Here is a 27,921-nt window from a genome sequence, read left to right as displayed (position 1 = left end):
AAGAATTTAATTTTGCCTCTTTTTTTCAAATTAGGAGAGGTTTTTTGTTGTTATTTCTCAAATAAGGTATGACCTACTCTTCACACAAAGCTTTTATCTATATCTCCTTAGCCCTATGACAAAGCGCTGGAACTTAGCCAAGTAATATTTAGTTTCACTCCATGACATCCTTGAAGCAGGACTCAATACCATCCCACCATAATAAATCCATTCATTTCAAACCATTAGCAGGATGTATATGTGTTACTTCATGTTAATAGAGAAACTTAAAGGAGATGTTCACAGTGCATAGGATATTCCATTTCTCTTGAAATCTCCTCCATATGTCATTTCTTACTTCTTTAAAGCAGAGTGTTAGCTCACCCCCACCCCCAGGTGTTGCTCTGGGTAAAATCAGAACACTTGGGGCCGGCTCCATGGCTGAGTGGTTAAGTTCGCGCGCTCTGCTGCCGCGGCCCAGGGTTCTGATCCTGGGCGCAGACATGGCACCGCTCATCAGGCCATGTTGAGGCAGTGTCCCACATGCCACAACTAAAAGGACCTGCAACTAAGATATACAGCTGTGTACAGGGGGGTTTGGGGAGATAAAGCCCCCAAAAAAGAAAAGAAGATTGGCAACAGTTGTTAGCTCAGGTGCCAATCTTTAAAAAAAAAAAATCAGAACACTTTTAAGGCATATGGTTGCTGAACATGTGGCTTGCCCAACAGCAAGCCCTGAGTTCAAAGTGTCAGTGTGACCACTGTAACTCTTCATCTTTCTTCACCGGTGTGTGTATTGTCTCCACACTTTATTCCACTCTTCTCAACCTGCTGCCTTAAACGGGGCATATGGAACAAAATGAAGCTTGTGTTAATGACCCACTTTGAACATGGAGTTTTAAACAATATTGGAATATAATGAAAACATCAAGAAAAATGGAGATACATACTGCTACACAGCTCCAAACTAAGGGACTCAAAGTGACAAGCTTTTTGTTAAATATGTCTTCTTTGTATTATTTGTTTTTTCTCCCAGCTGTCTTCCCTTGCTGCTTGGTCTCATGTTCCTCTCTAGACATGTGTTCATCCCTTACTTCTAATCTACTATTTATAGTTTGTGAGCTAGCCAAATAAGGAAACCCATTAGAATTGTGCATCATGTAGCTACATAACTAAGTTTGAATCAGGGTCTGAATGGGGCACTCTTCTGAATAGTACTTATCAGCTTTATTTTGTTTGCTTTTTGGGTTTTTTTGAGGAAGATTAGCCCTGAGCTAACTGCTGCCAATCCTCCTCTTTTTGCTGAGGAAGACTGGCCCTGAGCCAACACCTGTGCCCATCCTCCTCCACTTTATATGCGGGATGCCTACCACAGCATGGCATGCCAAGCAGTGCCATGTCCACACCTGGGATCCGAACTGGTGAACCCCAGGCCGCCAAAGCAGAACGTGAGAACCTAACTGCTGCGCCACGGGACCAGCCCCCATTATTAGCTTTATTTTGAGCACCTTGTTTCAGCACACTTTTTATATTTTGCAAAATAACAAATCTTGGGTTCTATGCTGATGACCCTATATTTTAGTATCTCAAGCAAAACAGAGATCTTATGAAGTAGGAATATCACTAATATTATGTTCATTTTAGAGCTGAGGAAACTGAGCCTCAGAGAGATTCTGGGAATAATTCAAGATCTTGTAATCAGTTCATTTTGGAATTTTTCATTAAAGTCATTTCTTCAGATTCTCAACTCCATGTTCATTTCAGACTGCCTGGTGAATGTTATTCATTCTCTGTTCTGAACAATAGGATTCAATATTATTGAACTTGGGATTTTTTTATTGTAAAAATTTGGTTTTATTGTAATTAAATCATTTTTAGGCTTTCTCAATTCTTTAAAATTATATGTTGAGAGAAAACCTATAAACTATAATAAAAGTCAAAGTCTATATATGAAATACTTAACATGTATTTAGATAGTTTTTTTAAAAAGCTTAAAGTTTTTAAGAAAACTTTAAACTTAAAGAAAAGCTGAGTAGATCATTTATTTTTTCCAGATGGCTTCAAAAAACCTCCATCAAATACCTGTTTCCAAATGGTCCAGGCAAGGAAGCAGAAGGAGTAGACATGGAAGGAATCTTGTCTTGTGGTTCTTCCTGTTTCCTCTCCTTCTTATATATTTTTATTATGTACATATACATCAGTTAAGACTTTCCCTCCTCATCTGGGTATATGTGTCAGGTTTAGAGCAAATCCACTTCCTCTCCGTGTAGCGCCTAGCACTGCTGGCACCTTTGTCATTCAGATAGGCACACTCCCCTCCTCCTGTGATAGGAGAGCTGTAATAGAAGAAGGAGAATCAATCAGTTGGCTTCTGGACATTTCTTCAAAAGCAGAGAGAATAAAGACGAGAAAATAAGGAAGCTAACATTAATTCAGCCTCTAAATATAAGATGGATTACACATATCATCTCTTTAACATTAAAAATTACCCTGTGAGATATGTATTATTATCCCTTTTTACAGCTAGAGGAACTGAATTCCCCAAGATCCTATAACAAGTAAAACTAAGATTCATACCTAGATCAATGAAACAACAGGGCCTAGGCTATTTTCATCTTCTTCACTTTGGGAAAGAGAAGAGTGGAAAAATGCTGCTTGTTACAGGTAATTTTTTTTTTTTCTAAAGATTGGCACCAGAGGTAACAACTGTTGCCAATCTTTTTTTTTTTTTTTCCTGCTTTATCTCCCCAAATCCCCCCCGGTACACAGTTGTATATCTTAGTTGCAGGCCCTTCTAGTTGTGGTATGTGGGACGCCACCTCAATGTGGCCTGACGAGCAGTGCCATGTCCACGCCCAGGATCCAAACCAGCGAAGCCCTGGGCTGCCGCAGCAGAGCGCGCGAACTTAACCACTCAGCCATGGGGTCAGCCCCACAGGTAATTTTTATTGTTGTTCTTAGGCCCTGATTTTCTCCTGCCTTATGTAGTGATCAGTAACCAGTCAATGGGCTTTGATTAGCTGGATATACAATAAACCAGCAATATACTATACAGTAAATCAAACATATTTTGTATCTCTAAGCATAGTGTTATTTCAACTGCATCCAAAGCCTGATTTGCTGGTAGAAGAGGTCTGACACCTGTTTTCTCTCCACGATTTCAGCAGTATTCTGCTGTCTTAAACAACTGAAGATCTCAGCAGTGTAAATGGCCTGACACAGAAATTTGGGCCAGCATTCAGATTATAAATTTCTCCTCTTTACTTGATGAAACTGCTATAGTCTGACGTGACTTGCTAATTGTTGAAACATCCTAGGCCTTAATAAATATAATATTTTTCATTTCTATAGTGATGAACAGTTTTCAACAACTTGAGAGTTAACAATATATTTGATCCTTAAAACTCTTTGAGAATTAGACAGAGTAAATATTGCTATTTCAGTGTTGTAAAGAAAGAAATAAAGGTTAATTCCAAATATTTATCAAGTATGCACAATGTGCTAAACACTGCAGATACAACAATGTGTAAACACAAAAGTTCTCGTTGATTACTTATACTTACCATCTGTACAAGGTCAAAAAGCTAACGAGTAAGAACTAGTTTTCAAACCTGCCAATGTCCAGTCCAGTGCCCTTTTCACCAAATAAATTTATATTTCCAGTGTTGACTACTTTATCATCATAAAGCAACTTTTCAAAACCTCCTCATCTCAGACAAGCAGATGTTTAGTGAAATTGTCTGAATCCAAACTTCCCAACATTATTCAAAATCTTTTCAGTAATATAAAGGTCTTATGCATATACAATTGAGATTAAATTCAACAATGTCAAACTTTACCTGTCCTACACATTATAACTATGATCTTATTATAAATAAGTATTATTACCATCACTCATAATCCCCCTGTAAATGGCTGAAGATTGATGCAATGGTAGTTGTATTAGTAATTATATTTGCACTTGTATATTTTACAGTTTGAAAAGTACAGTCATATACAACAAAACCTCTTATCCTCACATCAACTCTGTGAGATCAACAAGTGCTGCTGATTTTGTTGTAGAGGTAAGAAACAGACATCAAGATGTTGTATGGCATGCTCAAAGTGGGAGAGTTGGTAAATGACATAGACGAGGCTGGAATCAAGTTCACAGTCATTCTACCTCACCGTGCCACCTGTGATAGGCTTTGGACTGATTCAAGGAGCAACCTGTGCAACATACAAGTTGACACTATCTTTCTTTATGACTAAACCTAAAATAATTTTTACAGCCTATAACTGAAGAACACTAGGTTTCAAGCAAAGTAAATTCAAACACAAATATTGCTGCCATATTTTTAAAACCTTACCATCGGATCCATTCACTGCCATTTATCCATTTCCAAGATTGGCCTTGTTCTCTGCTCAACCCTATCCAGTGGTCAGAGGGGCCTTTATACCTCAGTAGAAAACCCTTTCAGAAGACACAGAGATGATATTCATTATTCCACCATTACTCAGCCTCTCCCAGAAGAAATCTGGCATCTATGCTATATTCTTAACTGTTCTTGTAATTTTCTTCTTTTTAATTTTGTATTATGTAATGTTAATAGAGGATAGGTATGCTTTATTATCATACATACATAAAGAAGATTAAAACTGAGTGAAATAGTTGATAACTTGTTGCTTTTATTTCAGCATAATACCCCTTTGTATTATTATTCCACAATTTGTTTATCTATTCTACTATTTATTGACCCTAGGGTTATTTCAAGTTTGAGATTATTAGGAATGTTATTATGACATTCTTGGCACCTGTCCTGGAATAGAATTACAGTTGGCCCTCCATATCCACGAGTCCCACATCCACAGATTCAACCAGTTGAAGATTGAAAGGCCTAAGGTGGTTGTATCTGTACTGGACATGTACAGACATCTTTTTCTGGCTATTATCCCCTATAACATACAGTATAATAACTATTTACATAGAATTTACATTGAATTAGTTATTATAAGTAATCTAGAGATGATTTAAAGTATATGAGAGGATGTGCAGAAATTGTATGCAAATACTACTCCATTTTATATAGGGGACTCTAGCATGCGTGAGAGGTCCTAGAAGAAATCCCTCATGGATACTGAGAGACAACTGTATTAGGCTACAGCGCATGCTTATTGTCAGCTTTACCAAATGATACCAAACGGTTCTCTAATTTAATCGTACCACATTATAGTTATAGCAGCAGTGTAGACCAGTTTCCTTTGCCACACATCCTTGTCAACACTTATAGTGTCTTTTTATGATTACAGGTATTAATTTTAATGTAATTAAATGTATAATTTTCCTTTATGATTCGTGGATTTACTAACTTCTTAGGGAAAATCTTTACTCTTTTGAAGGCATAAAGATGACCTTTCTTTTTGCTTTTCTTGTTTTAGTTCCTTGAGGTATACAGTTAGGCTATTGATTTGAGATATCTCTTCTTTTTTAAGCTCTGCATTTACAGCTATAAGTTTGCCCCTTATTACTACTTTCACTGCATACCATAAGTTTTGATATGGTATGCTTTCATTTCATTTGTCTCAAGGATTTTCTTTCCCCTTGGGATTTTTTTTTCCGATCATTGGATGTTTAGTAGTGGGCTGTTTAATTTCTAAACATTTGTGTATTTTTCAGTTTTCCTTCTGTTATTGATTTCTGTTTTTATTCCATTATGATTGCAGAAGGAATTCAGTATGACTTCAATCTTTTCAAATTTATTGACTTGTTTTGTGGCTTATCATATGATCTATCCTGGAGAATGTTCCATGTGCACTTGAGAAGAACATATATTCTCCTGTTCTTGGGTGTAGTGTTCTGCATATGTCTGTTAGGTCTAAGGGGTTTATAGTGCTGTTCAACACCTCTGTTTTCTTATTATTGCGCTATCCATTATTGAAAGTAAAGTATTGAAGTCTCCAACTATTGTTGTAGAACTCTCTATTTTTTATTTCAATTATGTCAAAGGTTTCTTCATCTATTTGGGGGCTGTATTATTAGGTAAACATATGTTTATAATTGTTAGATCTTCCTGCTATATCAAAACTTTTTTTTAAGGAAGATTAGCCCTGAGCTAACATCTGCCACCAATCCTCCTCTTTTTGCTAAGGAACATTAGCCCTGAGCCAACATCTGTGCCCATCTTCCTCTATTTTATATGTGGGACACCTGCCACAGCATGGCTTGACAAGCGGTGTGTAGGTCAGCAGCTAGGATCTGAACTGGCAAACCCCAGGCCACTGAAGCAGAATGTGAAAACTTAAGCGCTGGGCCACCAGGCTGGCCCCTCAAAAATTTATTGAGATATAATGTCCTTCTTTGTCTCTTGTAAACTTTTTTGCTTTAGTCTACAAGTTTGACAAAAATATAGCCACCCAGCTCTCTTTTTATTACTTAGCATGGAATATCTTTTTCCATCATTTTACTTTCAACTTCCCTGTGTCCTTATATCAATGGTGAGTCTCTTGTAGAGATCTTATAGATGGATCTTGTTCTTTTAAATCAATCTTCCAGTCTTTGCGTTTTAATAAGATAGTTGAATACATTTACATTTAATGTGATTATTAACAAAGAAAGACTTACTTCTGCCATTTATCTTCTTCTTTTCTATATATTGTATGTTTTTTATTCTTCAATTCCTCTATTACTGTATTCTTTTGTATTTAGTTGATTTTTTATCCATTTTGATTTCCTTCTTTTTTTGATTCTTTGATTTCCTTCTTTCCTTTTATATATACTTTTTAGTAATCTTATTAGTGGTTACCTTGGGAATTGCAATTAACATCTTAAATGATTTAGTTTATAATACAAGCTTTGTTTCAATAGTGTACAAACATTTTGCCCCTATGCATTTCCAACCCTATCTCTTTGTGTTATTGTCATAGATTACATATTTATGCATTGTATGCCCATTCATATAGATTTAGAATTATTGTTTTATGATGTTACGTGTTAAATTATACATGAAAAGAAAGAAGTTAAAAACTAAAGTAAAAGTACAGTGATTCTGGCTTTTATATTTGTCTATGTGGTTACCTTTACGAGTGTTTTTTGTTCTTTTGGCTCCAAGTTACCATCTAATGTGCTTTAATTTTAGCCTTTATAATTTCTTGTAGGATAAATCTACTAATAAGAAACTCCTTCAGTTGCTGTCTATCTAGAAATGTTTTAATTTCTCTTTCATTCTGAAGAATAGTTTTGCCAAATACAGAATTCTTGATTGATAGTTTTTTTCTTTCAGGACTTTAAATATGCCATCCCACTGCTCTCTGGCTTCCATGGTATCTCAGGATAAGTCAGGTGTTAATGTTGTTAAGAATCACAAGTACATGACCAATTGCTTCTCTCTTGCTGCTTTCAAACTTCCCTGTGGGTCTCAACAAGTTGACTCTGATTTGTCTTAATGTGGTTCTCTTTGAGTTTATACTGATCGGAGTTTGTTTGAGCCTCTTGGACGTTTATATTCATCTCTTTCCTCAAATTTGGGAAGTTCTCAGCCACTGTTTCTTTAAATATTTTTTCTTCTCCTTTGTCTCTTTTTTTTCTGGGATCCCTATAATGTGTGTGTTAGTCTGCTTGATGGTGTACTACAGTTCCTTCAAGATCTGTTCATTTATCTTCTTTCTTTTTCCTTTCTTATCCTCAGATTGGATACTTTCAATTGTCTTATCTTCAAGTCTCATGATCCTTTCTTCTTCTTGTTCAAATATGCTGTTGACCCTTCTAGTGAATTTTCCATTTGAGTTACTGTACTTTTCAGCTCCAGAATTTCTATTTGGTTCTCTTTTATAATTTCTACCTCTTTATTGATATTTTCATTTTATTTCTATGCTATTTTACTTATTTCTTTTATATTTATGTCTATGGTTTTCTTTAACTCCTTGAACATATTTAAGACAGTAGACTTAACATCTTTGACTAATAACTCCAACGTCTAGGCTCCCTGAGGGATGGATTCTGTCAGACATTTTTTCCTGTGGATGGGCTATACCTTCCTGTTCCTTTGTATTGTTTTGTTATTTTTTGTTGAGAACTGGACATTATGAGTATTTTGTTGAGGTAACTCTTGGAATCTAATTCTCCTGCTTTTCAAGGTTTGTTGAATTTTGATTATTGAGGTGTGGAGCCATTTATTTGTGACTTTTCCAAACTATTTTTGCATAATGTGTATTCCCTGTATTCTGTGGTCCCTGAAATTTCTGTTCTGTAATCTCCATGATCAGCCAGTTATCTGCCAAAGATTTTCTTAAATGCCTGACTCCCAAAAGGAGAAAAAATGCATGCACTGTTTCTTTAACTTTCATGAAAGCTGCTTCATTTGCTGGGGGTTGAAAAAGATGGCAGCCCACCTCCATGCCTGCCACTCAGCAATGAAAAGTAGCAATTAAAATAACAATACATAACCCCAATATTTGGAGAACACGAATTTTTTGCCCACCCTGGCTCCAGCAAGCTACATCAAGAACATGAAAGTAGTCCTCATAGCTCCCTGTCACAATAGGGTGTGGGGAATTGTAGCCACTACTGAGTGGAAAGCCCAAAATTCATTGAGATTAGCTAAACTTACTGACATCTTCATCAAGCACTCCTTTGGATGATGCAAATATTCAACTAGACTCCAGAGTTTCAAAGTAATTACTTTAAAGAGTTTCTTCCAGTTGAATACTTGTTTAGGGGCGGTACAGATTTCAGGAGCTTCTTATTCCAACAACTTCTCAGACATCACTTCTACTTGTTTTATTTCAAAGCGATGTTATTAACTCAACATGTTATTATAAAAATTTTAAATTATGTTTCCACTTTTAATTTTCTAAACTTTATTTTCACAACTCTTGCTGATAACTCAAAGAAGGCACTGGCTATCTTCCTGCTATGAATGTTAAGGTAACAATAGAGGGTCCACTGCAGAATGTAGTACCTGCAGGGTTCCCCCCTCTTTATACTGAAAAATCAATGTCTAGGCAGGTGTCTAAACCTGTATCTTAGACACTCTCACATGGAATGACATAGTGTCTTCATAGGGCCAAATTTTTTATTCTAGCAAGAACTATTTTCTTACCAATTCCTGGAGAGTTTCAACCTGAACAAGATCAGCACCTTGTAAGTCACAAAACCTCTGACTGAAAGTCCAATTCTTTGTGTCATCAGAGAAATGGAAACAATTTCTTTGGAAACCAATCCAGTTTTCTGGGCAATCAGCTTAAGACATTCAGATGGCTTTTCATGGAATGTACTTCTAGATACTGAAAATAAAAACAACTTACTTTTATATTTTCCTTTATATATTACCAAATACTTTCTAATACATTTCCCAGTAGTCTTGTGAAATACTAACTGTGTTATCCTCATTTTTCAAATGAAGAGTACGATGATGAAAGTTGTTGTGTACATGACATAGCAAATGGCAAAGCTGAGATTGTATCTAATGCTTTAAGTAATAGATGAGCTGAAGAAGGAGTTAGTAATGCCTTAAACTCTGAGTCAAGTACCTTTCTTCTTGGATTTCAGCAATGCTACATTTCTTTAAAGAGTCAGATACATCAATAGCAACATTTAATCAGCCTTAGAGAACAGATAGTTTTCCAAGTGCTCTAGATACTTCTACTGAGGAGCTTCCTTCAACTAAACAAATTTTGTGAGACTTTCTGTATTTTGAAGCCAACAATACTCAATTGGTCAGGCTTTTCTGATTCACTTCCCATATAACCAGGAGAGATGCTCTCTTCAAGTGGGATTGAGAGCTAGGAAAGTCTCTCCAGATGGTTTTTACTGAGCTGCTAGCACCTAACTGTTCAGCTTCTATGACCCACGAGGGCTATCCCTGAAAGCAGACTGCCTTCCTCCAAATCTGTGCATACCTATTATGCTATCACTGCTTCTATATCAACCAATTTAAAGACGAGGGTCAGATTAGAAGATAACTGCAGCTATTGACTCCTCATGAGGAATCTTTTCCAGTTAAAGTGCTGGTTGAAAGGAAAAGAAACACAGTATGGGTAATGAAGGAAGGCAGTCATAAGTATCTATTAAGTCCTTATGATCATTCAAAGAATGAGGGCTATAGATTTAAAATGTGTTTCAAAAAACATTTTCTTGATTAATACTGAGATATTCACAACAGAAAAAATGCCTCCTTCCAGTTTGTCCTTTTCTCCTTTATTAAATAGGTACTGTTGATTTAAATTTCTACAACCTTAAGTACTTATTTTTGCTTCATCAATGTATAATATATTTTATTTTTGCTTACAGAATGACAAGAATAGACCATCCTCTGTGAATTCATAAAAATATTACAAGAGAAATGAGAACAGACCATCCTCTGTGAATTCATAAAAATATTACAAGAGAAATGAGGATCACCTAGAACATGGACTATTTCAAGTATTGCTGACTCTAAGATTTGTAAGCAGTATTTGAAGGCTCAGTTATGATATTGCCTGTGGATGTAGTAACAGGGTTAGTTTTGAAGCCGGGTTGGGGTAGAATTAAGAGAAACGTCCTTATAGTTTTCTATGTCTTAGTTTGGTTTATTTTGGATTCAGTGCAAGCATGTTTCAAACTATAAGGGCATCTTCATAGCTAAGCTGGTTCCAGGATATGTGATCCAAGAAAGAAGTTTTTGTCAAGGAAAACTGGCTGTATCTGCCAAATAAAAAAACAAGGGCTGGAACACGCTGGAGTATCTAGAAGAGAAGACCATAATGCACCTGTGCCTGCACTGTTATACAGTGCATAGATTAGTAGCATAGATTCTCTCTCTTTCCCTCTCTCCTGCAATCACCCAACCATCTGGTCTGTTCTTATTCATGCAATATGTGTGTTTTGGAAGTAAAATTAAATTTTTGTCCTTAGCTATGACAGATGAGACAAGAGACTGCAGTATATACCAGAGGACAAACATATTGATAAATGATATTTGTTTTACAAGGTTCAGTTTAGGTAGAGAAAGTGATGAATAACCACTCTGCTCAAGGTTTCTTCCCAGGGATCATCCTGAGTAAATATCATGCTGAGAAATCTTTAAACCAAAGGTGACCATGATAGGTTAATTTTTACCCCTTCTATCTTTTCTGTATCTGTAACCTTATAACATTTCCATTAAGGATGATAATTGTGGTAGTGATGTTGATTATGGTAATAAAAACAGCAGCAAACAGTTTTTGAAGGCTTTATTTTTATCAGGAGTGATCTAATCAGTACATATGCATCAAGATATTTAATCTTAATAGCATTTTACTGCACTAAAATTGCAATTATTTATTCCATTACCTTTCCACTATAAAGCTAAGGGTAAGATTTGTGTCTCTCGTCCGCTAATGGCCTTTTTCAACCTAGATACTGAAAAGCAGATTCTTTTCAACTAAAAGACACTATATAATCTCTTATTGACACCATAAGGCAGAGTCACAGATTTCAAAACTTATGGTATGACATAATAAGGGCAAAAGTCACAGGTAAAGGTAGGCACTATTAGAAAGTTGTTTACATGTCACATCATGCTGAGTGGTTTGTACCATTGGTCCCAAAATAAGTTTTCAGTCAAAATAATACAAGAAATTAAGAACTAAAATAAATAAATAGTGTAGTTTACACAGGATTGGAAAATGTGCCTGTTAGATATCAACCATAATTATGTTGTAAAACATACAGAAGAAAACCAAAGCAGAAACTGATAAGAATTATCTTTTAAACGTATTATTAGATTCCCAGCAGGGGTCTATGTACTCTATTTATATTAGCTTATTTATCCTCATAACAACTCTATAAGGTGGATTTATCATGCCCATTTTATATAGGAAGAAATTAAGAACAGGAGGTGAAGTAATTTTCCCAAATTTGCACAGCAGACACTTGCAGATTTGGGATTTGAACCCAGATAGTTTGGTGGTGTAATGTATATGTGTCTAACCATTTGACTACTATCCCTTTCTAACTTTTAGAAGGAAAAGTCTCTATCCAAAATTTTAGTATGGACAGTATGGTTAGAGAAGTTGGAAAATGAATCTTAGATATTTAAAATTGTATTCAAAAGGGTAAAATATTAAAAATTTTTCAATCAGTGATAATTTATTGAATACTTACTCTGTACCAGGTAAATGGGCTAAGGGCTAAGGATACAGAAACAATAATATTTTTCCCTGAAGTTGCTAACAGCAAACATAAAAAACACAGACACAACAAATAATTACACAGATGCTATAAGAATTCAAAGGATAAAACCAGTATTAATTAATATACTATTCCTGAAAGATAAAAACACTTTATAAATTTGTGTGAAAATATATTTGCTGCAAAGGAGAATAAATTCTGGGTAATTCAAAACAATGGGTCAGAATTTTGTCTATGCCATATATGAAATACATGACTTTGGGACAGTTATCTAACCATTTCTGATTCTCGTCAAATTTTGCTACATTATGGATTCATGTGATTTTAGAAAACTTTGACATTTTTAGAAATATGCTCATAACTGTAACATCATATTTTAAATAAAAATAATTTGCGTTTTCTGATGAACAGTGATATTCACTATATACTTACTATGTTCCAAACGTTGCCTGAGTTTATGCAAATTCATTTAATCATTACAACAACTTTGAGTAAACTGAAGAATGGGAAAGTTATTAGAGTTGTCCAAAGTGAGAAACCCTCACAAGTAAAAGAGCTGGAATTCAAGCCCAAGCAGACTAAATCCAGAATCAACACTCAAATCTGTGCTCTTAAACTCTATACTCTGACTAATTTATAATTTGGCTGACAACTTGGTAACCCAAGAGAAATTTAATAAACAATGAACAAGTATGTATTTAAATGTGGTGAGGAGAAGAAAGGGCATAAAAATATAGGAAGAAATTAGCATATATTTCAATAAGTTAGCACCTGTGTTTGACTTAAATCATGGATTTTGTTTTAAATTACTCAAGGTTACATTTCTCTGTAACATTCTGCTAATACCAAGACTTATCAAGGAGTCTGACTTAGTGTAATCTATCACTGTCTCCTGGGACGTGTAAGTTTGTCTAGGCTATACCTCAACAGCAGACCTTTTCCTGATAAAACTATATATTAATCCAAGATTTTTTTTATTACAGCAATTCTTGCATATTTCTTGTAGTAAAAAAGGAGAAACAGTTGCAGGGAGTGTGCACTTGAATATCTTCCTCAAAAGCACCCCCCTGGGATTGGAAGGCAGCAAAATGGTGGACAAGGAAACTCCAAGCTCTCATTTCTCTAGAAAAACATTTTATAAAAAACAAACAGGGGCCAGCCCTGTGGTGTAGTGGTTAAGTTTGGCATGCTCCATTTCAGCAGCCCAGGTTCATGGGTTCAGATCTGGGGAGTGGACCTGCACCACTTATCAGCCATGATAAAGTGGCAACCCACATACAAAATAGAGGAAGATTGGCACAGATGTTAGCTCAGGCCTGATCTTCCTCAAGGCAAAAAAAAAAAAAAGAGGAAGATTGGCAACAGATGTTAGCTCAAGGCAAATCTTCCTCAGCAAAACAAACAAACAAACAAAAACACCCCAAGAAATTAGCTGAACTAATCTTATAAGACCTTTGGAAAATAGTCAAAGGTTTGCAAAAACCAAGCAAACATTCAATCAAGAAAGAGTCATCTTCAAATGGTAGGAGAACTTTGTAGTGTTTTTACTCACTCTGACTAGATGCAGCAGCAGACTCGTTATGAAGAAGGAGGCAAACCAGTTCTCTGTTCCTTCTTTCAAAATAGAGAGAGCAGAGCAGACCTTTTTGCAATGTTCTAACCAGTCTGGGGGTGGGGGCCTGAAGGCCTGATCTCTGTTTTGCCTAACCTGGGTATTAGACAGAAAAAGCAGCAGGCAATGTTTGTGAAAGCTTCAAGGGAATTACAGACCTGCAAATGCCTGGGACCAGTGATAACAGGTGGACAAAGACAATAGACCATCTGAGATGCTGAGAAGAAACTAGATGGAGACCCTTTAGAAAATTAAGACTCAAAAGCATCTATGCATATAGGGGAACTTAGAAAGCTACATATAGGCTCAGGAAAGACACATAATCAGAAAATACCTGAAAAGACCTTAAACCTTCACTTCAGTTTGATTCCTAGGCTTAGAGAAAACCAAGATAAATGATGAAGGACTACCACTCTGCAAAGCCTGGGAGAGGGAGGTGATGCTTTTTTCAAATGCCCAATTTTCAACAAAAAGTTACAGGGTATGCAAATAAACAGGCATTTATAGCCCATTCAAAAGTAAAAAAAAAATTGACAGAAACTGCCCAAGAGGAAACCTAGACATCTCACTTACCAGATGAAGAATTTAAATCAACTATCTTAAATATGCTAAAAGAGCTAAGTGAAAACATGGACAAAGACTAAAAGAAATTAGGAAAAAGATACATGAACAAAATGAAAATATCAAAAAAGATAGAAATTATAAAAAGGAATCAAACAAATTCTAGAGATGAAAAGTATAGTAACTATAATGAAAATCAATAACCTTACTTTACACCTTAAGGAACTAGTGAAAAAGAGAGCAAACTAAATCCAAAACTAGTAGACAGGACATAATTGTTTAAAATGCAGATGAAATAAAATTGAGAATGGAAAAACAAAAGAGAAGCACCTTTATAGGCAAAAGATGTTTATTTGAGAAGATCAACAACACTGGCAAACCCTTATGAGATTGACCAAGAAAACACTGAAAAGTCTCAAATTACTAAAATGAGAAATGAGAATGGGGAAATTACTACCAATTTTACAGAAATAAAAAATATGAGATGCTATGAAAAATTGTATGCAAACAAATTGGATAGTCTAGATGAAATGGACAAATTCATAGGAAAACAGAACCTACAAAGACTGAATCATGAAGAAATAGAAAATCTGAGCAGACCAATAACAAATAAAGCACTGAATCAGTAATCAAAAACCTCTCAAGAAAGAACGATGACTTCACTGGAGAATTCTACCAAACATTCAAACAGAATTAGTGTTGATATTTTTTAAGTTCTTCTAAACAATTGAAGAAAATGAAACACTTTCAAACTCATTTAATGAGGTCAGCATCAACCTGAAACCAAAGCCAAAGACATCACAAGAAAAGAAGGCTACAGGCCCATATTCAAGATGAATACATGTGCAAAACTCCTCAACAAAATACTATCAAACTGAGATCAGCAGCACATTAAAAGGATTAAACCCCATGACCAAGTGGGATTTATCCCTAGGATGCAAGGATGGTTCAATATATACAAATCAATCAATGTGATACACCACAGTAAGGGACTCAAACAAAAAGTTCACATGATCATCTCAATGGACAAAAAAAGTATTTGACAAAATACAACACTCATTTATGATAAAAATGATCAACAAAATAGATGTAGAAGGAGCTTACTTTGACACAGTAAATGCCATATATGAAAAGCCCACAGCTAACATCATAATCAACGGTGAAAAATGAAAGTTTTCCCTCTGAGATCTGGTTCAAAGCAAAGGTGTGCATTCTTGCTACTTCTATTCAACATAGTACTGGAAGTCATACCTAGAGCAATTAGATAAGAAAAAGAAATAGAAAGCATCTAAATCAGAAAGGATGAATTAAAGTTATCTCTGTTTGCAGATATGATCATATATGTAGAAAATCTTAATGACTAAAGAAAAGAAAAAAACTGTTAGAACTAATAAACAAATTCAGTAAATCTGGCTGGAGAGACATGTCAGCAACATGGTGGAGTGAGGTGTTCCCTTTATCTTTCCCCATTTCAACTACAACTAAATGGACGTTCATTGACCAACAGAGGATACCCACACAGCTCAACAGGACACCTGAGAGACGAGACCCACACAGCTATACATCTGAAGGTGGATGGACTGGCTCCCCAGGAAGTGGTAGAGATAGGTGAACACTCCACTACCATTCCCTGGCCACCCTGTGCATGTGCCTGAATGATTTCCCAGCCAGTATCTGTAGTACCACTGCAGCCCTAAAAGTGGGAATGCACCTCAGTGCAACTGTGGAAAGGGGAAGTAGCAGCCCTGGGCCTGTACGTGAATGCTTTCCCAGCCAGTGGGAGAGTCCACTGTGGTCCCACCCGCCACTGCAGTCCCAATAAGTGGCCCAGGCTTGGACCCTATGAAGAAGCCCCACCCACCAAGCACAGTGGCTGGCACAACCGTAAGAAGAGTTGGAGGCAGATATACATGCACACAAAAGCTTTTCATAGCCTGCGCAAGTGCCCATAGTACTCCTGCAGCCCCAAAAGTAGAAATGCACCTCAGCATGGCAGTAGCCCTAAGCTTGCATGCAAATGCTTTCCCAGCTGGTAAGAGCAACCACCATACCCACACAACTTCTAGCAGATGGAGTGGTATCAGAAACACAGCTGCTGCTTCCCCCTAGTGTTAGCAGGTGCAATCTGTGAACTGATGCTGCCACAAATGCACCAGCAAAGGATTATTTCATCAAACACCATGAGAAACTACAGCAACAATTCAGAGCAGAAGGAGAATGACAAATCACCAGGAACCAACACTGAAGTCACAGAAATTTACAATCTAAATAAAAGAGAATTCAAAATAGCTGCCAAAAAGAAACTCAATGAGTTAGAAGACAACTCAGAAAGACAGTTCAATGAGCTCAGGAATAAAGTTAATAAGAAGGAATACCTCACCAAAGAGATTGAAACTACAAAAAAAATAAAAAATTCTAAATATGAAGAACACAATTAATTAGATAAGAAATAACCTAGAACTCTTAAAAAGTAGAGCTGATATTATGTAGGAAAGAATTAGTGAATGGATAAAGAAAATGTGGTATACACATACATTGGAATAATATTCAGCCTTAAAAAAGAAAGAAATCCTGCCATTTGTGATAATCTGGATTAACCTGAAGGAAACTGTGCTAAGTCAAATATACCAGGCATAGAAAGACAAGTACTGCATGATCTCACTTATATATGGAATATAAAATAGTCAAATCCATAGAAGTGGAGAGTAGAGTGGTTATTGCTAGAGGTAGGGAAGTGAGGGAAACATTGAAATGTTACTCAAGGTGTATAAGTTTCAGTCATGCAAGAGGAATAAGTTCTGGAGATATAATGTTGAACAATGTGACTATAGTTAACAAGGCTGTATTGTATACTTGAAATTAATAAAGAGGGTAGTTCTTAAGTGTTCCAACAACAGCAACAAAAAGGTAATGAGAGGTGATGGATATGTTAATTAGCTCAATTGTGGTGATTATTTCACAATGTATACATATATCAAAACATCAATTTGCACACCTTAAATATAAACAAATTTTGTCAATTATACCTCAGAAAACTTGGGGGGGGGGGTAGAGATTAATTACTGTGACCAAGTGCAATTAGTCCTGGAATGCAAAGATGGTTCAACATACAAAAGTCAATTAACATAATACAGCTGGTCCTCTGTATCCATGAGTCCTGCATACACAGATTTAACTAAGTGCAAATTGAAAGACCTATGATGGTTGTGTGTGTACTGAACACGCACAGACTTTTTTCTTGCCATTACTCTCTAAACATAACAGTATAACAACTATTTACATAACATTTAGATCATATTAGATATTATAAATAATCTAGAGATGATTTAAAGTAATGAGGAGGATGTGTGTAGGTTACATGCAAATACTATGCCATTTTATATAAGAGACTTGAGCATCCACTGATTTTGGTATCCACGGGGGGGAGGGGGCCGATCCTGGAACCAATCCTCCATAGATACTGAGGGATGATTGTATGCCACACTAATAGAACGAAGGGAAAAAACCTGTGATCGTATCAAAGGATGAAGAAAAACCACTTGACAAAATTTAATACCTATTCATGATTTTTTTAAAAAAAGAGAACGAGAGAGATACAAAGCATTAGGAATAAAAGAAAATTTCCTTAACGTGATAAGGGCCATATATAAAAGACTTGGAGCTAATATCATATTCAGTGGTAAATTACAAAAAGCTTTTCACCTAAACTTTAGTACTAAGATAAGGATAAGACAAAGATGTCCACCTTCACAACTTCTATTCAATATGGTATTGGAAGTTTTGGTCAGAACAATTCAACAATAAAAAAAATTTTAAAAAATCCAAATTGGAAAGTAAGAAGTAAAATTATCTCCATTTACTGGTGATATAATCTTGTATATAGAAAATCTTTAAAGTCCCACAAAAATATGTTAAAACTAATCAACAAATTCAGTAAAGTTGCAGGATAAAAAATCAACACACAAAAATCATTTGTTTGTCTACACTAGCAATGAACAGTGCAAAAAGGAAATTAAGAAAACAATTCTATTTATAACAGCACCAAAAAAGGATAAAATAATTAGGAATAGACTTAACCAAGGAGATGAAAGACTTGCCACTGAAAACTATAAAACAGTGCTGTAGGAAATTAAAGAAGACACAAATGAATGGAAAGACATCCCATGTTCGTGGATTGGAAGAGTTAACATTGTTAAGATGACAATACTGCCCAGAGAGATCTACATATTTGATGCCATCCCTCCCCAAATCCCAATAATGTTTTTGCAGAAATAGAAAAACTCATCCTAAAATGTATATGAAATCTTGAGGAAATCTGACTATCCAAACAGTCCTTAAAAAGTTGAAAAACCCACACTTTCTGATATCAAAACTTAGTAAAAACTACAGTTACCAAAAAAGTGTGATATTGGCATAAAGACAGACATATAGATCAATGGAAGAAATAGAGACTCCAGAAATAAACCCGTACATATATGGTCAAACAGTTTTCGACAAAGGTGATAAGACCTTTCTATGAGGAAAGGACAGTATTTTCAACAAACAGTGATGGGAAAACTGGATATCCACATTCAAAAGAATGAAGTTATACTCTTACCTTAAACCATGTAAAAATCAATTAAAAATGGATCAAATACCTAAACTTAAGAGCTAGAACTATAAAACTCTTAGGTAAAAAAAATAGGGGAAAATCTACATTATATTTGCTTTGGCAATGATTTCTTGGATATGACACCAAAAACAAAGGCAACAACAAAAGAAGATAGACAAAGTGGACTACATCAAATAAAAAAATTTGTGCCTCAAAGGACTTATCAAGAGACTGAAAAGACAACTCATGGAATGGGATACAATATTTAAAGTCATACTTGATGAGGAATTAATACGCAGGATACAAAAGGAACTCCCACAACTAAATAACGAAAAACAACCCAATTAAACATTGGGCAAGGGGCTTTCATAGTCATTTCTCCAAAGAAGATGTAAAAACGGCTAAATAGTACCTGAAAATATGCTCAACCTCACCAAGCATTAGGGAAATGCAAACCAAAACCCCAATGAAATACAACTTCATCCCTATTAGGATGGTGATTACAAAAAAAAAAAAAAAAAAAAGAGGAAAATAGCAAAGTTGGCAAGGATGTGGAGAAACTGGAACACTTGTACCTTGCTGGTGGGAATGTAAAATGATGCAACCACTGTGGAAACAGTTTGACAGTTCCTCAAAAAGTTAAACATGGAATTATACAATCCAGCAATTCCACTTCTAGGTATATACCCAAAATAATTGATAGCAGAGACAGATATGTGTGCACCAATGTTTAAAGCAGCATTAGACACAATAGCCAAAAGGTGAAACAACACAAATGTCTAGCAACAGATAAATGGATAAATAAGACATAGTATAAGCATACCATGAAATATTATTCAGCCTTAAAAACGAATGCAAATCTAATACATACTACAAAATGGAGGGACCTTGAGAATATTATGCAAAATTAAATAAGCCAAACATAAAAAAACAATCATTGTGTGATTCCACTCATATAAAGTGTCTAGGAAAAGCAAATTCACAGAGATATAGAGAAGAATGATGGTTACCAGGGGCTGAAGCACAGGGAGAATGGGAATTGATTGTTTAATAGGTATGGAGTTTCTGCCGGAATGATGAAAAGTTTCTGGAACTGAATAGGGGTTATGGTTGGACAATATGATGACTATACTTAAAACAATTAGATGGCACATTTCAAATGGTTAAAATGGTAACATTTATGTTATGTATATTTTACCACAATAAGAAAAATACAAAAGAAAGCACTCACACCAAGTCTAAAACATAGAAGGAACATCTGGAAGGCTATACTCAGTACAGTAGATTATGGATGATTTTTATTTCTTACAGTTCTTTATTTCCTGAATATTTTCAACAAAAAACATTACATTCATAATCAATGTTTATAAACTCCTGACCTAATATCCGTTTCTGAAAGTTTTTTGTTAATAAATATTTTTGTCTCTGTATAGTAGAATGGAATGAGAGACAGAAAGAGAAATGAGACCATGATCACTGGATGGCGAATTAGTGAAGGTGACTTTTCTGTATTTCAAAGAGCAGATCTTTTCTCCTCCTGGAAATTTATGGAAAGTTTAAATATGATTAGAGGTTACAGTTATATGTTATTTTGGCAGAGACTGTAAGTTGTCTATCAAAATCTGTTTTCTTCTCCTTCTATAACAATTTAGTAGAACCTGGGCAAATTCACATTTCCCAGACTTCTTTTCGTTTATTTGTGGCTTTGTTACTAAATTTCCACAATTGAAACTTGAGTGGAAGAGATGTATGCCACTTTCTGTTCTAGGTCTTAAAAGATTGTGTATCCCTCCTCAACACACTCTTTTCCTTTCCTTCAGGAAATCCAAGCTTGATGGTGACATCCTGCAGAAGCCAATGATATCCTAGAGAAAGATGGAAAATAGCAACCCCACAGTCTAATTCACTTGTCTCTGGATTATTAGAGGTCAAGGAAGTCTATGTTTTGGAAACCACCATGTTTTTTCGGTCCTCTCTTCTTTTGACTATTACCTCAGACCATAAATTGTTTAAAGGATATATTGTTTAAGGAATACGTGCTGAATTCTTGTCCAATATTCAGCATAAACACAATTTCATAAGTCATATACATAGGCTGCTACTGCTCTATTTTGAAATGCCCTCCATCAGGACCCATGCATAATGACTAAGAAGTAATTTTATCTGAAAAAGTAATTTCTGAGGAAAAAACCCATATATATAGTAAAACCACAAGATAAAAAGCCTAGCAATAATATGTTAAAGTATAACATGACTAGTAATTGGGTTCCACCTTCTGCAGATTCTGTTCATTCATGAAACTTGAAATAATGTGACCCCTATCTTACGCAGTTTAATTTTTAGATTCCACTTCTAAGGTTACTGTAGTTTAACTCAATTAGTGAAACTTTAAAAATTACTACGAGGTGTAAAGAATATAAAAATTACCAAGAAGTCTTCTTTTGCTAAGTGGAATTCTCTGGATTCACAAATATTACAATTCACTTACCTAACAAAGCAGTACTCACTCCACACACTGTGATTGTCCGACATGTGATTATGATGAAAACCAAGCATTTATTTGAGGTAACTTGACTAGAATGCTTTTTGGAAGGCAGATAACCTGGAAAAATTATTGAAATATACATACCAGTTTATGAATTCACCTGTTGAAGGACATCTTTTACATTAAACGCAGACATCAGACTACTAAAAACGTTAACCATCAAAATATTACTTCCACTTAATCTCTTCCCTTTTCACCTGAGGGAGCAATTTTGTCTGTTATGCTATGAATTTAAAGTTTTGTCTCCGGGGTTTGTTCACACTAGTTAAAACTAATCCTGAGCATACAACTCGTAAAGTAACCTTGCACCGCTCCCCCAAAATAAATACAAATCTGATTAAACCTTCAGACCCAGCTACCAATTTACTAGAAATATAAGAGAGAGAGAATCATGTCAATTAAAAACAGGGAGGAAATCAACAAAATCCAGACTGTTGAAATTTCTACATAATAACTCATCTTGATTCCATAAAAAAAAGTGTAAAGGAGATTTTCAAAAGTGATCAAGTGATTGATTAAAAGGGACTTCAAAGGCAAAACTAAAGTGAGAAAATGATTGCCATAAAAGTCAAATTAGTGTTATCCATAGGAGGAAAGAAGAGCTAATGGTGCAGAATACATGGACGACTTCTGAGCTGGACAGCAAGCGTCTTCCTCTGATAAGGATAGCGTTTTCAGATTAGCTTTTCTCTCTTAGCAGTAAGCATTTAAGATTCCTTCGCATGTTTTTGTGGCTTGAAAGCTCATTTCTTTTTATCGCTTAATAATACCTTATGGTATGTAAGTACCAGTTTATGAATTCAGCTGTTGAAGGACATCTTGATTGCTTCCAGGTTTTGGCAATTGTAAGTAAATCTGCTCTAAACATTTATGTTCAGTTTTTTTGTGTGGTCGTAATTTTTAATTCATTTGTGTAAATACCAAGGAGTGTGATTACTGGATCATATGGTAAGCATATATTTAGTTTTGTAAAACATTGCCAAACTGTCTTTCAAAGTGACTGTACTATTTTGCGCTTCAATAACGAATGAGAGTTTCTGTTGCTGTACATCATCACCAGCATTTGGTGGTGTCAGTGTTTTGGATTTCAGTCATTCTAACAGGCACACAATGGTATCACATTGTTTAATTTACAATCCCCCAGTGACGTATGACGTTGAGCATAATATGCTTATTTGCATTCTGCATATCTTCTTGGATGAGGTGTGGTTCAGATCTTTTACCCATTTTTTAATTAGACTTTTGCCTTCTTACTGTTGAGTTTAAGAATTCTTTATATATTTTGGATAATAGTCCTTTATCAGATATGTGTTTTGAAGATTTTCCCAAGTCTTTTCATTCTCTTAATGGTGTCTTTTATAGAGCAGAAGTTTTTAAAGAAATCCAATTTATTAATATTTTTCTTTCATGGATCATGCTTTTAGCATTGTACTAAAAAGTCATTGCCAAACCCAAGGTCACCTAAAATTTCTGCTATGTTATCACCTAGGAGTTTTATAAATTTGTGTTTTACATTTAGGTCTTTGACCCATTCAAATTTTTGTGAAAGCTGTAAGCTCTGGGTCTAGATTTATTTTTTGAATATAGATGTCCAATTGTTCCAGCACCATTTGTTGAAAAGAATATCCTTTCTCCATTACCTTTGCTCCTTTGTCAAAATCAGTTGACTATGAGTGCGTCTATTTCTGGGATCTCTTTTCTCTTCCATTGATCTGTCTATTCTTTCACCAATACCACTCAGTTTTAATTACTGTAGCTTTATAGTAAGCCTTGAAGTCAGGTAGTGTCAGTTCTCCAACTTTGTTCTTCAGTATTGTGTTGTCTGTTCTGGGTCTTTTGCTCTTTTGTATAAACTTTAGAATAAGTTTGCAGATATACAAAAAATAACTTGCTGGGGTTTGCATTGGGATTGAATTGAACCAATAGATTAAGTTGGGGAGAATTAACATCTTGACAATGTTGAGTCTTTCTATCCATGTACATGGAATCTATCTCCATTTACATCTCCACTGATTCCTGTCATCAGAGTTTTATAGTTTTCCTCATAAAATCTTACATATATTTTGTTAAACTTATCCAAGTGTGTATTTTTTAGTGCTAATAGAACTGGCATTGTCTTTAATTAAAAATTCCATTGTGTCTTTAATTACTCTTTTGTATATTAACCTTGTATCCTTAAAATTTGCTATACTCATTTCTTAGTTCCAGGAGCTTTTTTGTTGTTGTTGATTCTTAAGGATTTTCTACATAGAAAGTCATATCATTTGTGAATAAAATGAGTTTTATTTCTTCCTTCCCAATCTATATACGTTTTATTTCCTTTTTTTGTCTTATTACATCAGGTAGGACTTCAATACAATGTTGAATAGGAGTGTGGGAGCAGACATCCTTGCCTTGTTTCTGGTCTTTGTGGGACAGCATCTAGTTTCTCACCATTAAGTATGATGATAGCCATAGATGTTTTTGTAGATGTTCATAATCAATTTGAGAAAGTTCCCCTCTATTCCTAGTTTTCTAAGACTTTTTACCATGAATACTTGTTAAATTTTGTCAAATGTTTTTTCTGCATCTGTTGATACGATCATGGGATTTTTCTTCTTTAGCCTAGTGGATTACATTAATGGATTTTCAAATGTTGAAACATCCTTGCATATATGGGATAAATCCCATCTGATGGTAGTATACAATTCTTTTTATATATTATTGGATTTGATTTGGTAACATTTTGTTGGTGATGTTTTTTAATCTATGATTATGTGAGATATTGGTCTGTACCCTTATTTTCTGATAATGTGATTGTCTGGTTTTCATATTAGCATAATGCCAGCCTCGTAGAATGAGTTAGGCAGTATTCTCTCTGCTTCTATTTTCTGGAAGAGTTTGTAGAGAACTGGTATGATACCTTCTTCAAATGTTTGGTAGAATTTACCAATAAACCTACCTGGGCCTAAAGCTTTCTGTTTTGGAAGGTTATTAACTATTGATTCAATTTCTTTAACAGATATATTCAGATTGTCTGTTTCTTATTGTGTAAATTTTGGCAGATTGTGTCTTTGAAGGAATTGGTCCATTTTGTCTAAATTATTGAATTTGTAGGCTTAGAGTTGTTCATACTTTTCCTTTACTGTCATTTTGATGTTCATGGTTTCTGTCGTGATGTCATCTCATTAATTTCTGATATGATTAATTTGTGTCTTCTCTATTCTTTCCTTATTTAGCCTGGCTAGAGTCTTCTCAATTACATTGATCTTTCAAAGAACCAACTTTTGGTTTTATTGATTATCTCTGTTAATTTCTGATTTTCTGCTTGATTTCTGCTTGAATTTTTATTATTTTTCTTCTGCTGCTTACTTTGTATTTAATTAGCTCTTCTTTGTCTAGTTTCCTGAGGTTGAAGCTTAGATGACTGATTTTAGAAGTTTATTATTTTCTGATATACTCATTCAATGCTATAAATTTCCTCTAAGTACTGCTTTCATTGTCTTCCACAAGTTTTAAGTTTTATTTTCATTTAGTTTGAAAAGTTTTTTAATTTTCTTGAAACTTCTTCTTTGACTCATATATTATTTAGAAACTTGTTTAATCTCCAAGTATTTTATATTTTACAGCTATCTTTCTGTTATTAATTTTTAGTTTAATTCCATTATGGTCTGAGAGCATACATTGTGTGATTTCTATTTTTTTCATTTTTTTAAGTGTGCTTTATGGTCCAGAATGTGGTCTAACTTGGCGGATATTCAATATGACCTTGAGACAAATGTATATTCTGCTATTGTTAGATGAAGTAGTCTATAAATGTCAACTACGTTATATCCAGTTGATTGATGGTGCTGTTAGTTCAACTAACTCCTTATGATTTTCTACCTGCTGGATCTGTCCATTTCTGATAGAGGGATATTGAAGTCTTCAATTAGTAGTGGATTCGTCTATTTCTCCTTGCAATTCTGTCAATTTTTGCCTCACATATTTTGACACTCTGTTGTTAAGCACGTATACATTTAGAATCGTTATATCTTCTTGGAGAATTAATCTTTTTAGTACTATGTAGTGTCCCTCCTTTTCCCTGCTCTGATAAGTTGTGGTTCTCTGTATCTTTCTTCAATTTTGGAGCAGTGGCTTTCTATGTAACCACGGTTCTCTGATGGATCTAAGAAAAGATGTTGATTTCCAGTTTTTTCAGTTTTTTTCTTGTTATATAGATCAGAGCAATGATTTCCAAGCTCCTGACATGCTAGACCAGAAATCTGAAGTCCATTAGCAGACAGTTTTCTCTGTTAGGCCCTGATACTAAATTGATATACCTTACAGTATAGGACAGAACAGAGATCTCAGGCTAAGCCTAAACTAGAAAATTTAGGCACTCATGAGCATTTGTGAGGGCAAGAGGACAGGCCAGTCAAGGGACCTCAAATGGAAAGTGGGAGCTGGAATTGAGCATCTATCAAGGCACAAACAGAGCACCAGAAGAAGCACTCTGGCTCTGGTTTAAGGAGCAGGAAAGTGACCTCCTAACATCGAGAGAGAATATGAACATATCTCATTTTTTTTTCTCTTTCTTCTCCATTCTTGAGTGCCTCAAACCTCAGGCAATTTCATGATGGCAGTGGCAGTGGCAATGCTGACAACACCTAATAGCCAAAACTTGAGGGAGGTGAACCCTCCTTTTCATTCAGTAGCGCTGTGATTCTAGGAGTCTGAGACCAAATCTCTTGCCTTTTTTCTTCTCTTTTCTCCTGTCACATGGACTTACAGATGCAGCTGCAATTGCAGAAGTGCGTGGTAGAGCAGGGCAACAGAAGTCACAAATTTCTGGCTGAAGAATGGAAAAGAGGAGCCCCTGGGAACCATTAAGTATTAAGCAGATGGTGGAGAGAGAGGAACTTTGAAAAGGGAACCCTGAATCTTATTTGTGAACTCTTGGACTCACTCCTTACCACCCCACAAGCTGCACATGCCTAGATCTGACCTTAATTAACCTGCCAAAGATATGGAGACCTAAACTAATGAACAGAACATTGCCCAGATCCAGGTCCCAGACCACCGGTTGATGCACATGCAAGAAAGATCTGAGTAATGCTACAAAGTCTCTGAAAACTGAACTGACATTGGACCCAGAGCCCACAGAAGAAGGCCTGAACCTAGCCAGAGTGATTGCCTGCTAAAACCAAAAATATCAATATACCCCTCAAATTTAAACAAAGTCAAGATTCTCAGGACAAAATTATATTCAAAATGTCCAGAATACAGTGCAAAATTATTCAGCACATGAATAACCATGAAAAATTTCAACGTGTATGGGAAAAGACAATCTACAGAAGCCAATGCTGAGATGACACAGATGTTGGAATTCTCTGACAAGTATTTTAAAGCAGCTTCTATAAAAATACTCAAAATACCAAATGAATGCGAAATAAATGAAGTCATTTAACAAGAATTAGAAATCATCTTTTCCTTATCTGAATTGGCGTCTTTCTAAATTGATTATTTTTATCAAGGACAAAAACATTTTTTAGTCCTAAATTATGACACCTTAATTTTCCCCAAGTGGTATAAAATTACTTTTTTTACTTATTAAATCATCATATTAATCCTCAAATGCAAGGCTTTTTTAAAATTTCAACCTTCATATAAATATGTAATATAAATGATATTATACATATGATTTTTTGTTTTATATTTAAATTCTTTAACTAAAAAATTTTCTAATATTTAAAAATATATTTAAATGTTAAAGTATTTAAATTAAATATTAAAATATTTTAAACATATATCTTATAATTATATTTTTTTCATTTTGCACTACATCCAATGTAAGATAATTCCATTTGATTGCTCTACTAGGTTTTTCCTTGGACTTATGTTTACTATTTTATTTGTAAGTGTCGTTTACTTACTTTTTAATTTTTCCTCTCCTATGAGCTTCCATGATTGGTTTTCTGTATTATTTTAAAAGGATAATACCTTGCATCTGTGTAATGCTTTACAGTTTGGACTTTCTTTTCAGTGAAATTAATCATTTTTATTCTCAATCATAAATTTAACCTAATCCCATTTTCTTACGTCTTTATCTAATAGTTCCCTTTCCATACTTGTTCGGACAAGGATTTAAGTACATGCATATTTTTACACAAATTATAAATGAATCTATGACCTCTAGGACCCCATCTCTCATCTTGGGAAACCTTTCGCCTGTTATCATTTTTCCTGTGTAGAAACTGTATCCCACCACTGCCTCTACCTTACCACTCAGGTCCACACTCACTCCATACAGCTCACCTTCTTACCTGGGTTTTCCAGCAATTCAGTTGGTATGAAATCTTTTTCCCTATTATTAGAATTATACATTCTTGCCTTTAGTTTCCATGAGTGAGCTAACCTACAGTCAACCAGAATTCTCAGCCTCAAAAAATAAGTTGAAAAAGAAAAGCCAGCAAAACTTCCATTACAGCTTCCTCTATAACAAAATGTCAAACTTTTAAGCTAAATATGAGTAAGAGTCAAAGAAG

At 35.0% G+C, this 27,921-nt stretch overlaps 1 protein-coding gene across 1 annotated transcript; it reads right to left on the bottom strand.

Annotated features, from left to right (window-relative positions):
* Positions 1-2,046: 2,046 nt before the first annotated feature.
* LOC100630105 (C-type lectin domain family 2 member D) lies at positions 2,047-27,760 on the bottom strand. The gene is given in 5 exon segments (XM_023642208.2): positions 2,047-2,315; positions 4,329-4,432; positions 9,057-9,199; positions 9,202-9,240; positions 27,700-27,760. Coding segments are annotated over 5 exon segments (486 nt in total). The 3' UTR covers positions 2,047-2,176.
* Positions 27,761-27,921: the final 161 nt, after the last annotated feature.

Source organism: Equus caballus, chromosome 6 (assembly GCF_041296265.1).
Source record: "Equus caballus isolate H_3958 breed thoroughbred chromosome 6, TB-T2T, whole genome shotgun sequence".
In the NCBI taxonomy this organism is placed as follows: Eukaryota; Metazoa; Chordata; class Mammalia; order Perissodactyla; family Equidae; genus Equus; species Equus caballus.
Note: the sequence above shows the minus strand (reverse complement) of the source record. Positions and strands in the feature narration are given on the sequence as shown.